The following is a 13,442-nucleotide window of genomic DNA, read 5'->3' as shown; positions in this document are numbered from 1 at the left end:
AGTCATCACAATCATACCAACTTAGATTCTTATCCACTCACCTTAGTGGACTGTCCTTAGTGGACTCTCCTTAGTGGACTGTCCTTAGTGGACTCTCCTTAGTGGACTGTCCTTAGTGGACTCTCCTTAGTGGACTGTCCTTAGTGGACTCTCCTTAGTGGACTCTCCTTAGTGGACTGTCCTTAGTGGACTCTCCTTAGTGGACTCTCCTTAGTGGACTGTCCTTAGTGGACTCTCCTTAGTGGACTGTCCTTAGTGGACTCTCCTTAGTGGACTGTCCTTAGTGGACTCTCCTTAATGGACTGTCCTTAGTGGACTCTCCTTAATGGACTGTCCTTAGTGGACTCTCCTTAGTGGACTGTCCTTAGTGGACTCTCCTTAGTGGACTGTCCTTAGTGGACTCTCCTTAGTGGACTCTCCTTAGTGGACTGTCCTTAGTGGACTCTCCTTAGTGGACTGTCCTTAGTGGACTCTCCTTAGTGGACTGTCCTTAGTGGACTCTCCTTAATGGACTGTCCTTAGTGGACTCTCCTTAATGGACTGTCCTTAGTGGACTCTCCTTAGTGGACTGTCCTTAGTGGACTCTCCTTAGTGGACTCTCCTTAGTGGACTGTCCTTAGTGGAGTCACTTTAGTGGACTGTCCTTAGTGGACTCACCTTAGTGGACTCTCCTTAGTGGACTGTCCTTAGTGGACTGTCCTTGGTGTTCTTACCTTAGTGGACTCTCCTTAATGGACTCACCTTAGTGGAGTCTCCTTAGTGGACTGTCCTTAGTGGACTCTCCTTAGTGGACTGTCCTTGGTGTACTTACCTTAGTGGACTGTCCTAAGTGGACTCACTTTAGTGGACTGTCCTTAGTGGACTCACTTTAGTGGACTGTCCTTAGTGGACTCTCCTTAGTGGACTCACTTTAGTGGACTGTCCTTAGTGGACTCTCCTTAGTGGACTGTCCTTAGTGGACTGTCCTTAGTGGACTCACCTTAGTGGACTCACCTTAGTGGACTGGCCTTTGTGGACTCACCTTAGTGGACTCACCTTAGTGGACTCACCTTAGTGGACTGTCCTTTGTGGACTCTCCTTAGTGGACTCACCTTAGTGGACTGTCCTTTGTGGACTCTCCTTAGTGGACTCACCTTAGTGGACTCTCCTTAGTAGACTCTCCTTAGTGGACTCACTTTAGTGGACTCTCCTTAGTGGACTGTCCTTAGTGGACTCACTTTAGTGGACTGTCCTTGGTGGACTCTCCTTAGTGGACTCTCCTTAGTGGACTGTCCTTAGTGGAGTCACTTTAGTGGACTGTCCTTAGTGGACTCACCTTAGTGGACTCTCCTTAGTGGACTGTCCTTAGTGGACTCTCCTTAGTGGACTCTCCTTAGTGGACTGTCCTTAGTGGAGTCACTTTAGTGGACTGTCCTTAGTGGACTCACCTTAGTGGACTCTCCTTAGTGGACTGTCCTTAGTGGACTGTCCTTGGTGTTCTTACCTTAGTGGACTCTCCTTAATGGACTCACCTTAGTGGAGTCTCCTTAGTGGACTCTCCTTAGTGGACTGTCCTTGGTGTACTTACCTTAGTGGACTGTCCTAAGTGGACTCACTTTAGTGGACTGTCCTTAGTGGACTCACTTTAGTGGACTGTCCTTAGTGGACTCTCCTTAGTGGACTCTCCTTAGTGGACTCACTTTAGTGGACTCTCCTTAGTGGACTGTCCTTAGTGGACTGTCCTTAGTGGACTGTCCTTAGTGGACTCACCTTAGTGGACTGGCCTTTGTGGACTCACCTTAGTGGACTCACCTTAGTGGACTCACCTTAGTGGACTGTCCTTTGTGGACTCTCCTTAGTGGACTCACCTTAGTGGACTGTCCTTTGTGGACTCTCCTTAGTGGACTCACCTTAGTGGACTCTCCTTAGTAGACTCTCCTTAGTGGACTCACTTTAGTGGACTCTCCTTAGTGGACTGTCCTTAGTGGACTCACTTTAGTGGACTGTCCTTGGTGTACTTACCTTAGTGGACTCTCCTTAGTGGACTTTCCTTAGTGGACTCACCTTAGTGGACTCTCCTTAGTGGACTCACTTTAGTGGACTGTCCTTAGTGGACTCACCTTAGTGGACTCTCCTTAATGGACTCTCCTTAGTGGACTGTCCTTAGTGGACTCACTTTAGTGGACTGTCCTTAGTGGACTGTCCTTAGTGGACTCACTTTAGTGGACTGTCCTTAGTGGACTCACTTTAGTGGACTGTCCTTAGTGGACTGTCCTTAGTGGACTCACTTTAGTGGACTGTCCTTAGTGGACTCACTTTAATGGACTGTCCTTAGTGGACTCACTTTAATGGACTGTCCTTAGTGGACTGTCCTTGGTGGACTCACTTTAGTGGACTGTCCTTGGTGGACTCACTTCAGTGGACTGTCCTTAATGGACTGTCCTTGGTGTTCTTACCTTAGTGGACTCTCCTTAGTGAACTCTCCTTAGTGGACTCTCTTTATTGGACTCTCCTTAGTGGACTCACTTTAGTGGACTCACCTTAGTGGACTCACCTTAGTAGACTCTCCTTAGTGGACTCTCCTTAGTGGACTCACTTTAGTGGACTCTCCTTAGTGGACTGTCCTTAGTGGACTCACCTTAGTGGACTGTCCTTAGTGGACTCTCCTTAGTGGACTCACCTTAGTGGACTCTCCTTAGTGGACTCTCCTTAGTGGACTGTCCTTAGTGGACTCACTTTAGTGGACTGTCCTTAGTGAACTGTCCTTGGTGTACTCACCTTAGTGGACTGTCCTTAGTGGACTCACTTTAATGGACTGTCCTTAGTGGACTGTCCTTGGTGTACTCACCTTAGTGGACTGTCCTAAGTGGACTCACTTTAGTGGACTGTCCTTAGTGGACTGTCCTTGGTGTACTTACCTTAGTGGACTCTCGTTAGTGGACTGTCCTTAGTGGACTCTCTTTAGTGGACTCTCTTTAGTGGACTCACCTTAGTGGACTGTCCTTAGTGGACTGTCCTTAGTGGACTCTCCTTAGTGGACTGTCCTTAGTGGATTCACCTTAGTGGACTCTCCTTAGTGGACTCTCCTTAGTGGACTGTCCTTAGTGGACTGTCCTTAGTGGAGTCACTTTAGTGGACTGTCCTTAGTGGACTCACCTTAGTGGACTCTCCTTAGTGGACTGTCCTTGGTGTTCTTACCTTAGTGGACTCTCCTTAATGGACTCTCCTTAGTGGACTCTCCTTAGTGGACTTTCTTTATTGGACTGTCCTTGGTGTACTCACCTTAGTGGACTCTCTTTAGTGGACTGTCCTTAGTGGACTCTCTTTAGTGGACTGTCCTTAGTGTACTCACCTTAGTGGACTGTCCTTAGTGGACTCACTTTAATGGACTGTCCTTAGTGGACTCACCTTAGTGGACTCACCTTAGTGGACTCTCCTTAGTAGACTCTCCTTAGTAGACTCTCCTTAGTGGACTCTCCTTAGTGGACTCACCTTAGTGGACTCACCCTAGTGGACTGTCCTTAGTGGACTCACCTTAGTGGACTGTCATTAGTGGACTCACTTTAGTGGACTGTCCTTAGTGGACTGTCCTTACTGGACTGTCCTTGGTGTACTCACCTTAGTGGACTGTCCTAAGTGGACTCACTTTAGTGGACTGTCCTTAGTGGACTCTCCTTAATGGACTCTCTTTAGTGGACTCTCCTTAGTGGACTCACTTTAGTGGACTCTCCTTAGTGGACTCACCTTAGTGGACTGTCCTTAGTGGACTCACTTTAGTGGACTGTTCTTGGTGTACTTAGCTTAGTGGACTCTCCTTAGTGGACTCGCCTTAGTGGACTCACCTTAGTGGACTGTCCTTAGTGGACTCTCCTTAGTGGACTGTCCTTAGTGGCCTCTCCTACATTTAAACTGTATATAAATCATTATTTTTTCATTCTTAATTAAAAAACAAAAAAAACGAATGGATGTTAAAATACTCCACATTTGTTTCAGATGAGGTCAATTCCTACTGATGACATCACTCAGCATGGAACTACGGTATGTTTACAAAACACCAAAAACAATTCTAGCCAATATTTCAGAATAATTCCCACCTTTAGAGTAAAATGTTCTGATTCACGTCATGTGGTGATTGTTTCCTTCATTAAAAAAAAGTTACACAAACGAGCCTGTCTTTTGATCGGCTTTTTAAGGGAACGGCTCCTCAAGATCTGGCTCCCTTCAAAGACCCTTAAATCCTATCTCTATTTTCTAACATTCCACATTACAAAATCATAATGTAATTCCTGCTGATATCGTATCAGATTAATATTTGGTATCAGCCAACGTTCAAGGCTCCGATATTGGTTTTGTATCGGAAGTGCAGAAGACACCTGATTACCATACAATTAAAGTGGCCCAATGTGATCAGTGGTGGTTCCTGCAGCTTCGATGGCACCCTGAGAAAGACCCCCAGTTCCCTTCTTTCTATTATTCTCCTGTCTCCCTTCCTTGTTTACGATGTCCACTTCTGACAATAACCTCTCATTGGTTTGGTTTTTCCCTTTTATTAGCACAAATACATATGAATCTTAATCCCCCCCATCCTTGTGGCACCCCTAAGAGAGGTAATTGTCCATGTGGTCCATACCTGAAACCCTATCAGTGTCTCTATGAGTCCACAGCTGGGGATTTCACATACTTGAGACTCTTCCAAGGGAAACTGTTCTGATCAGCTCATGTTCATTGTTTGTAGCTTTGTATCGGACCAATAGGACCACAGTTAACACTTGGGCTAAAAGTATGTTTTCAAGAGCTATACAAAAGCGTGCGAGGTGCAAAAGACAATTAGGCCGTAGAAAAAGTAAGAACATTGTCTTTAATTGTAACGTTGACCGGCTATTACAGATTACAGATTACTTTTAAAGTGTTCAAAGTTCCTTATTTGTGTCAGCTAAAGTGTTTGCTTCTGTGTTAAGAGTCCACGTCCTCCATCACCGAGTGAACGTGAGAAAGGTGGGGTTGCATTTCGCCATCACTCTCAGCAGCTCCTCTTCATCGGGCTCTAACTCACCCTCACTGTTCTTGTCCGCGTCTTCATCGCCCAGAAATCCATCGTCGTCCTCATCCTCACCGTGTTCTGGTTGGTCCAGGGACGTGCAAGGCTGGTCCTCCTCTGCGCTCCATCTCTGCTCCGACGGTTCTGGCGAAGTGTCGATCATGACCAGCGTGGCCTTCAACGGGCCCTGCTCCGGAGTGGGTGGGGGCGTGCTCGTCTGTTGGGCGAGGGGCGAGGACAGTAACGGGGAGTGCAGAGGGTTTGTGGATGACGCGGTGTAAGGTTTGTCTATCTCTGCCGAGGCGATCCGGGCCTGACTGCGTGGAACGCTGGCTGGGGTCGACAATGGGGAGGTGCTGGTACGGAGGTCGTCGCTAGTGTTTCCTCCCGAGTCGAGACAAGTGCAAGGGGAAGTGTAGGTTTGACCGGCGCTGTCGTAAGCGGCAGGACGGAAGGCTACATCCAGTGACGGAGTTACTGAGCTCTCCCCCATATCCTGCGAGGGAGTCGCGTCCACAGAGGTCGGGCGGAATGTAGACAAGCAAGAGAGGCTTCTTGTGGGCGTAGAGATGATGTTGTTGAAGGTGCTGGTGCTGCCACACATGGCTTCAGCCAGGCTCAAAGTGGCGTCAGTGGGATCTGACGTGTTGTGGTTAGGCTGCACTGGTCCTTGGCAACACGGAGGGTCTTTGCCTGAGAAGCTAAAGGAAGGGTTGCACCTTCCATAGTCTTGATTGCTGAAGGACATCTCCACCTGTGACGAACCACCGCTCTGATTCACCTGATGGACACAGCCACAAGGAAGGGTCATCACTGTCATCCATCTATCAATCAGTCCTTCATCCCTCATTCATTCATTTATATATTCACCCATCATTTAATCTATTCATCCAATCACCTGTCAGGTCATTCATATATCATTTGTCCATGTCAGTCATTTTATCTCTTCATTCTTCCATCCATCCATTTGCCTTTTATCCGTTTAAATGACAGTTCATCTTTTGGACAGTCGTGCATTCACCTTTCAGTTCCTTTATTCATCCATCCATCTATCAGTCATTCATCCATTGACCCATAATTCATTATCCACCCATCTGTTTAAGGAGCTGTCCCTTAGTCATTCATCCATCTATCTATTTGTCTATATCTATCTATTCACCTGTCAGTTCATCGTCCGTCCATTCATCAATTACTCATCCATTTGTCAGTGGCTCATCCATTCACCTGTTAGTGTATCCACCCATCTATCCATGAGTCATCCAGACATCCATTAGTTAAAAGTTAAAGTGCCAATGATTGTCACACACATGATGAATGACTGACAGATGGATGATTAAAAAACTGATGAATGGACAAACAGATGAACTGACGTGTGAATGGATGAACTGATAGGTGAATGGATAGATGTATGACTAATGCATAAATGAACAGACGGATGGATATATGGATGGATGGATGGATGCACACTAGGTGCGGTGAAATTATCCTCTGCATTTTACCCATCCCCCAGGGGAGCAGTGAGCAGCAGCGGTGGCCGCGCCCGGGAATCATTTGGTGATTTAACCCCCAATTCCAATCGTTGATGCTGAGTGCCAAGCAGGGAGGCAATGGGTCCCATTTTTTTAATAGTCTTTGGTATGACTTAGTTCATTTATTCATCCGATCTTTCACCTATAAGTCATCCATCTATTAAACCATAAGTTATTCAACCCTAGTAATTCATCCATCTATCTACGCACCCATCATTTAATCCACTCATCATTCATGCAATCACCTGTCAGGTCGTCCATATGTCATTTGTCCATGTCAGTCGGTTCATCCCTTCATTCTTCCGTCCATCCATTTGGCATTTATCCGTTTACATGACAGTTCATCCTACTGTCAGTCGTGCATTCACCTATCAGTTAATCATCCATTCACCTGTCACTGCATACATCATCTATCAATCAGTCATCCGTGTATCAATCAGTCATGAATATCCGTCCATCTAGTCATTCATCCGTTGACCCATAAGTCATCATTCACCCATCTGTTTACACAGCCCTCAGTCATTCATCCATCATTATTTTCATCATATCACATTCATCCATTCGTCAGTGACTCATCCATTCACCTGTCAGTGTATCCATCCATCTATCCAAACATATGTACATTAGTTAGTTAATCTATTCTAGCGTCCGTTCACCTATCAGTCATCTGTCTATTGATCCATCAGTAATTCAACCATAGTCATTCATTATTCATCTATCCATCAGTTCATCTATCCATCAGTTCATCCATCCGTCACTTAATCCGTCTTCCCATTTATCAGTTAATGAGCATCCATCCATCTATCCACTGTCATCCATATATTCATTTGTCAGTTCTCCTTTTTACGCCCATTCATCAGTTAATCAGCCATCAGTCAGTCATTCATCCATCGATTCACCCAGTAATTCATTCATTTGCTGTCATTTGACTCGGTCATCCATCCATCCATCTATCAGTCATCCTTATATCCATTAGTCAGTCCTTCCACCAGTTGTTTTATCCATCCATCCAACCCTCAGTCATTAATCCATCAATCTATTCACCCATCAGTTCCTCCATCCATTCAACCTACAGTTCATTCATCTGTTAATGGTCAATCATTCATCTGTTCACCTGTCACTGTATCCATCCATCCATCAGTCATCCATATATCCATCCGTCTGTTCATCGATGCATTGGTCATCCATCTATCCATTCACCTATCAGTTCATCCATCCGTCATTCATCCATTCACACGTCAGTTCATCTGTTTGTCCATTCATCAGTTAATCATCCATTTGTCAGTCATTCATCAATTCATCTATCACTGCATCAATCCATCCGTCAGTCAGTCCTAGATCCAATAATCAATCATCCGTCTTTCATCCATTCACCCCTGCATACATCTGTCAGTTCATCATTCACTCACGAGTTCTTCTTCTTATTCATTGAGTCATCCGCCCATCAATCAGTTAATCCATCCTAGTTAGAATACACAATATTGATCTTTGCCTAGTCTACAGTTCAGCTGTAGGCTACAATGAAAGTTGGTATGGCAAGCAGACTGAACTCACCAGCTGGAACCATCTTAGGCTCTGAGAGAAGATAACAGAAAGAAAGCTGAGGTAAACAAGCATGCTTTCCAAAAGAAAGCGACCAAGATAACGATGATGATTCCACATCTCACCACGTTGGGGTGTTTGCCCTGGGCCACGCAACCTCTCTCCAAAGGGTCCAGCTTCTTCTTGTGTTTCCTCTTGATCCACATGACCAGTGTCCCGATACAGCCCACGACGCTCAGGAAGGCCGTGCTAAGAAACAGGGCTTTGCCCAGGGTGCAGCCAATCACACGGTCGTCCGCCAGCGCGCTGGGAGGAACTGTGGCATTGAAGCACACCCATGCTGTACATACTTGTTGGTACTGCATCTACTTTGAGACCAGGCATTTCTTACTTGTCTGACTTTCTGAGAGCACCTCCACGACCACAGTGGCCATGGCTGTGTCACCGGACTCCTGGTCTCTCGCCATTACCTAATGCATGTTGACAATGAAACATGGTTTTATGTCAATGTAAAGTACAGTATAGTAAATGCTCCAATGAACAGCTATATTCAGTTAACCACAGAGTCTTTGGTCGCTAATGTGTGACCTACAAAAACAAATAACCGCCATGGTTCAAAATTAGCGCCAGGTCAAAAAACATTGCAATCAACAGTTTGCTAATGTACGCCGGATAGTCGAACCTCGGATTCAGGAGGAACAGTGTGGTTTTCGTCCTGGTCGTGGAACTGTGGACCAGCTCTATACTCTCGGCAGGGTCCTTGAGGGTGCATGGGAGTTTGCCCAACCAGTCTACATGTGTTTTGTGGACTTGGAGAAGGCATTCGACCGTGTCCCTCGGGAAGTCCTGTGGGGAGTGCTCAGAGAGTACGGGGTATCGGACTGTCTGATTGTGGCAGTCCGCTCCTTGTATGATCAGTGCCAGAGCTTGGTCCGCATTGCCGGTAGTAAGTCGGACACGTTTCCAGTGAGGGTTGGACTCCGCCAAGGCTGCCCTTTGTCACCCATTCTGTTCTGAACTTTTATGGACAGAATTTCTAGGCGCAGTCAAGGCGTTGAGGGGATCTGGTTTGGTGGCTGCAGGATTAGGTCTCTGCTTTTTGCAGATGATGTGGTCCTGATGGCTTCATCTGGCCAGGATCTTCAGCTCTCACTGGATCGGTTCGCAGCTGAGTGTGAAGCGACTGGGATGAGAATCAGCACCTCCAAGTTCGAGTCCATGGTTCTCGCCCGGAAAAGGGTGGAGTGCCATCTCCGGGTTGGGGAGGAGATCTTGCCCCAAGTGGAGGAGTTCAAGTACCTCGCAGTCTTGTTCACGAGTGAGGGAAGAGTGGATCGTGAGATCGACAGGCGGATCGGTGCGGCGTCTTCAGTAATGCGGACGCTGTATCGATCCGTTGTGGTGAAGAAGGAGCTGAGCCGGAAGGCAAAGCTCTCAATTTACCGGTCGATCTACGTTCCCATCCTCACCTATGGTCATGAGCTTTGGGTTATGACCGAAAGGACAAGATCACGGGTACAAGCGGCCGAAATGAGTTTCCTCCGCCGGGTGGCGGGGCTCTCCCTTAGAGATAGGGTGAGAAGCTCTGCCATCCGGGAGGAGCTCAAAGTAAAGCCGCTGCTCCTCCACATCGAGAGGAGCCAGATGAGGTGGTTCGGGCATCTGGTCAGGATGCCACCCGAACGCCTCCCTAGGGAGGTGTTTAGGGCACGTCCGACCGGTAGGAGGCCGCGGGGAAGACCCAGGACACGTTGGGAAGACTATGTTTCCCGGCTGGCCTGGGAACGCCTCGGGGTCCCACAGGAAGAGCTGGGCGAAGTGGCTGGGGAGAGGGAAGTCTGGGCTTCCCTGCTTAGGCTGCTGCCCCCGCGACCCGACCTCGGATAAGCGGAAGAAGATGGATGGATGGATGGAGTTGCTATTGTCGTTTTTATTCATCCGGGTCATTGTATATCAGGGCATTGGATCGACCTGGGACTATAGCTGTTCTATTTAGTCTTTAAGCGTGAACTGAGAAAGTAAAACATTTTCTAAGACAACCTAAACTTAGAGAACTGTCACCTGAAGCAAGTGTTTTTGTCGTGGTTTGAGCTGATTGGCCCTGGCGATGAGAAGCCCCTCCTGTGTGACTCTGTAGATGTCCGTGTGATTGGATGTCGGACAGAAGGTGAAGTAGATCATAGGATTAAATCCCTGCGGAGAGGAAAGGTAGGCAATGAAACAACTGCTTTGAATGACTTTGAAGCAAACATGGTGTGTGGTGTTGTTTGTACCTACATGATTAAAGTCCTGGTCCTGCACGTGTAACATCAACGCCCTGTTACCATAGGTGTAAACCAGAGAAGCAGGACTCTTCCTGGCTGTCACAAAACCGTAGTACTCGGTCATGTCGAACACCGGATTAAACCGGTTCACTGCAACGACACGGACCATCACTGTGGCAACAGTGTACTTCCTGGGGTCATCGTCCTGGTAGGCCTGCGTGTAGGACACCCACAAGGTAAGTCCAATGGGAAGTATTTTGTCAACCGTGCATGTCGGTGCCGTCACTCCATACCATGACTTGAAGGTGAAGCGCTGGTGTCGCCAGTCGGTCCTTCACTGCCCGCATTAATCTCACCTCGCCTGTCTTTCTGTCCATCAGGAAACGTCCGTGGTTGTCTCCTAGAGTGGAAACCAATTTTGAGATTACAAGCACAGTTCTTTGAAGCCTTATCTTGACTGAACTACCTGAGAGGATGGCAAAGCTGACTGGGGCTCTGAGACCTCGGTCTCCATCAACTGCATGAATGGGGCCGGGAGAAAAATCCAGAACAAAATCCTGCAGCACACGACAATATTGAGTAAGGTGAGAGACAAATGTTTGGAAAAAGAATCCTTGCATGTGGAATGAAAATGATACAGTATATTTTGTTTAGGTAGGGAAACAATAGAACCACCCTGTTGTCCCTACCAAGACCTATGAAAAAAAAAGGATTTATTCATGAACGCTTTTTTTCCTGTCACACACAAGCCAGTGAGTCACAGGACCTGCCAAAAAAAGGGTCTCAAATAGGTTATTTTATTTTAATAGTGATTTTTTTTCTTAGTCAATTAATCAAACGATTATTGCTCATGATCTGCTGTTCATGTTTTGACTTAGTCTGTGACTTTTTAAAACAATTGGAACAAAAGAAACATGAATTACTGAGAAATGTACACCATGTATAGAACCACAATTAAAAACAAATCAGCAGACTTGAAGTGCGAGATATTCTCTAAACATGGCATTCAATTCTAAAAGTAATTGTATTTAGGGCTGTTAGGGTTACTTAGCCACAGCCTAAGATTATTGACTTAAAGGAATAAAAGTGTAAACATGAGCATTCTTGGCAAACTCCATCCATCCATCTTCTTCCGCTTATCCGAGGTCGGGTCGCGGGGGCAGCAGCTTAAGCAGGGAAGCCCAGACTTCCCTCTCCCCAGCCACTTCGTCCAGCTCCTCCCGGGGGACCCCGAGGCGTTCCCAGGCCAGCCGGGAGACATAGTCTTCCCAACGTGTCCTGGGTCTTCCCCGTGGCCTCCTACCGGTCGGACGTGCCCTAAACACCTTCCTAGGGAGGCGTTCGGGTGGCATCCTGACCAGATGCCCGAACCACCTCATCTGGCTCCTCTCCATGTGGAGGAGCAGCGGCTTTACTTTGAGCTCCCCCCGGATGACAGAGCTTCTCACCCTATCTCTAAGGGAGAGCCCCGCCACCCGGCGGAGGAAACTCATTTCGGCCGCTTGTACCCGTGATCTTGTCCTTTCGGTCATAACCCAAAGCTCATGACCAAAGGTGAGGATGGGAACGTAGATCGACCGGTAAATTGAGAGCTTTGCCTTCTGGCTCAGCTCCTTCTTCACCACAACGGATCGATACAGTGTCCGCATTACTGAAGACGCCGCACCGATCCGCCTGTCGATCTCACGATCCACTCTTCCCTCACTCGTGAACAAGACTCCGAGGTACTTGAACTCCTCCACTTGGGGCAAGATCCTGTGATGGCAAACTATGAATATAAATTTTATTCAGCGAGTCATTGACCGCAACAATTGTTTATCGATTCATTTTTATAATTGTCAATTATAGCAACTAATCGGTGCATCCCTGGTCTCAAAGGTTTGCGAGTATAGTCAAGGTGTCGTCTTACATTCATGTCAATAATTCAATGTAGATCCAAACAGTGATTATAACCTAAGTCTAAGAGGTAATACCCCGAAACATTTTGAAAGGCAAACCGTATTGGACCGTAACCGACCTCTTGTCCCTCTGTGACGTTGACGGAGTACACAGGACTGGTGCAAATTCGATTAGTGTCGTCTTGAAACAGCAGCGTGCAGGGCAGGAACTGAGGGTACTGATCGTCTCCATCCTGGACGCTGATGGTGACGTTGGTGCTGGTGTTGAAGTGCTCGTCTGTGTCCATTTCCTGTCGGGACAACAAGCGTGAATTGGACAGATGGATTGTCAATTGGAGTCAATCATAGCCACAGAGTGGAGCATACAGAGGCATGGATGGTTAGAAAAAGCTCCGTTTTGGTTTCATAGTCAAGAGCTTTGACGAGCATCACCTGACCGCTGTTTGGTAGATCAATTCTAAAGTACTCGCCATCAGGCTGCAGAACACACAAGCATATTATTATTATCAACAATAATGGTTGTTTTTCTTTTCTTCTTTTTATACTTACTGAAGATTGGTCAATAGAGTAAAAGATCTTGTCGTTGTCTTCATCAGTTGCCCGGACTGTAAATGCAACGGTATTCACTGGAGTGAGCTGGAGAGTACAGCACGTGACAGGAACAGTTTTACTAATCCTGTATGCTGAACTAGTCCGAGTCCAGAGTGAGTCAGAGTGACCTACCTCACTGATAACAACAAAGTAGACCGCGTTGTCTGCAAACTCCGGTAAGTTGTCGTTGTCATTGAGAACCTCCACCATGACTCTGGAAACACTCTGGAACAACAACAGTAGAGCTTGGTTCACTTTGGGGAAAGTACAGTGAGGACTGCAAAGTGTACCTGAAGCACATCATCCTCATAACACGACAATTCTGCCATCAGGATGGAACCCTGCATCTGAAAGACAGGAAGTCACGTTAAGCTTTACAGTCTGGTAGAAGGTTGGATGGTGGTTTTATCTGCTTGCTGTCTTGGTTGGCTTTTGTTAGTTGGCTGTTGGAGGTTGGTTGACATGGTGGTCATTTGATTGTTTGTTGGTGTCATTGTTTGTTGACCACCCACGATGGTTTGTTCATGGCTTTTTATTGAATTGTTTGGTTTATTAGTTGCTTCTTTGGTTAGTCTAGCCTTTGGTTGGTTGGTTGGTTGGT

General features: G+C 46.9%; 1 protein-coding gene and 1 long non-coding RNA gene across 2 annotated transcripts in view; one reads left to right on the top strand and one right to left on the bottom strand.

The window, feature by feature from the left end:
* Positions 1-4,819: 4,819 nt before the first annotated feature.
* LOC133612766 (protocadherin-15) overlaps positions 4,820-13,442 on the bottom strand; it is a 10,242-nt gene continuing 1,619 nt past the window's right edge. The window contains exons 4-16 of the mRNA XM_061970458.2: positions 13,132-13,188; positions 12,974-13,066; positions 12,800-12,886; positions 12,617-12,727; positions 12,370-12,540; positions 10,819-10,909; positions 10,646-10,752; positions 10,366-10,566; positions 10,150-10,281; positions 8,480-8,558; positions 8,214-8,404; positions 8,101-8,121; positions 4,820-5,798 (exon numbers count right to left, since the gene is read on the bottom strand). Coding sequence (XP_061826442.2) covers positions 4,953-5,798; positions 8,101-8,121; positions 8,214-8,404; positions 8,480-8,558; positions 10,150-10,281; positions 10,366-10,566; positions 10,646-10,752; positions 10,819-10,909; positions 12,370-12,540; positions 12,617-12,727; positions 12,800-12,886; positions 12,974-13,066; positions 13,132-13,188 — 2,187 coding nt within the window. The 3' untranslated portion in view covers positions 4,820-4,952. The remainder of the gene's footprint in view (positions 5,799-8,100; positions 8,122-8,213; positions 8,405-8,479; positions 8,559-10,149; positions 10,282-10,365; positions 10,567-10,645; positions 10,753-10,818; positions 10,910-12,369; positions 12,541-12,616; positions 12,728-12,799; positions 12,887-12,973; positions 13,067-13,131; positions 13,189-13,442) is intronic.
* Positions 10,422-13,441, top strand: LOC133612768 (uncharacterized). Its single transcript, XR_009816140.2, has 3 exons — positions 10,422-10,588; positions 10,733-10,936; positions 12,847-13,441. It is a non-coding gene; the product is annotated as an uncharacterized lncRNA (long non-coding RNA).

Source organism: Nerophis lumbriciformis, linkage group LG10, assembly GCF_033978685.3.
Source record: "Nerophis lumbriciformis linkage group LG10, RoL_Nlum_v2.1, whole genome shotgun sequence".
Lineage (NCBI taxonomy): Eukaryota > Metazoa > Chordata > Actinopteri > Syngnathiformes > Syngnathidae > Nerophis > Nerophis lumbriciformis.
Note: the sequence above shows the minus strand (reverse complement) of the source record. Positions and strands in the feature narration are given on the sequence as shown.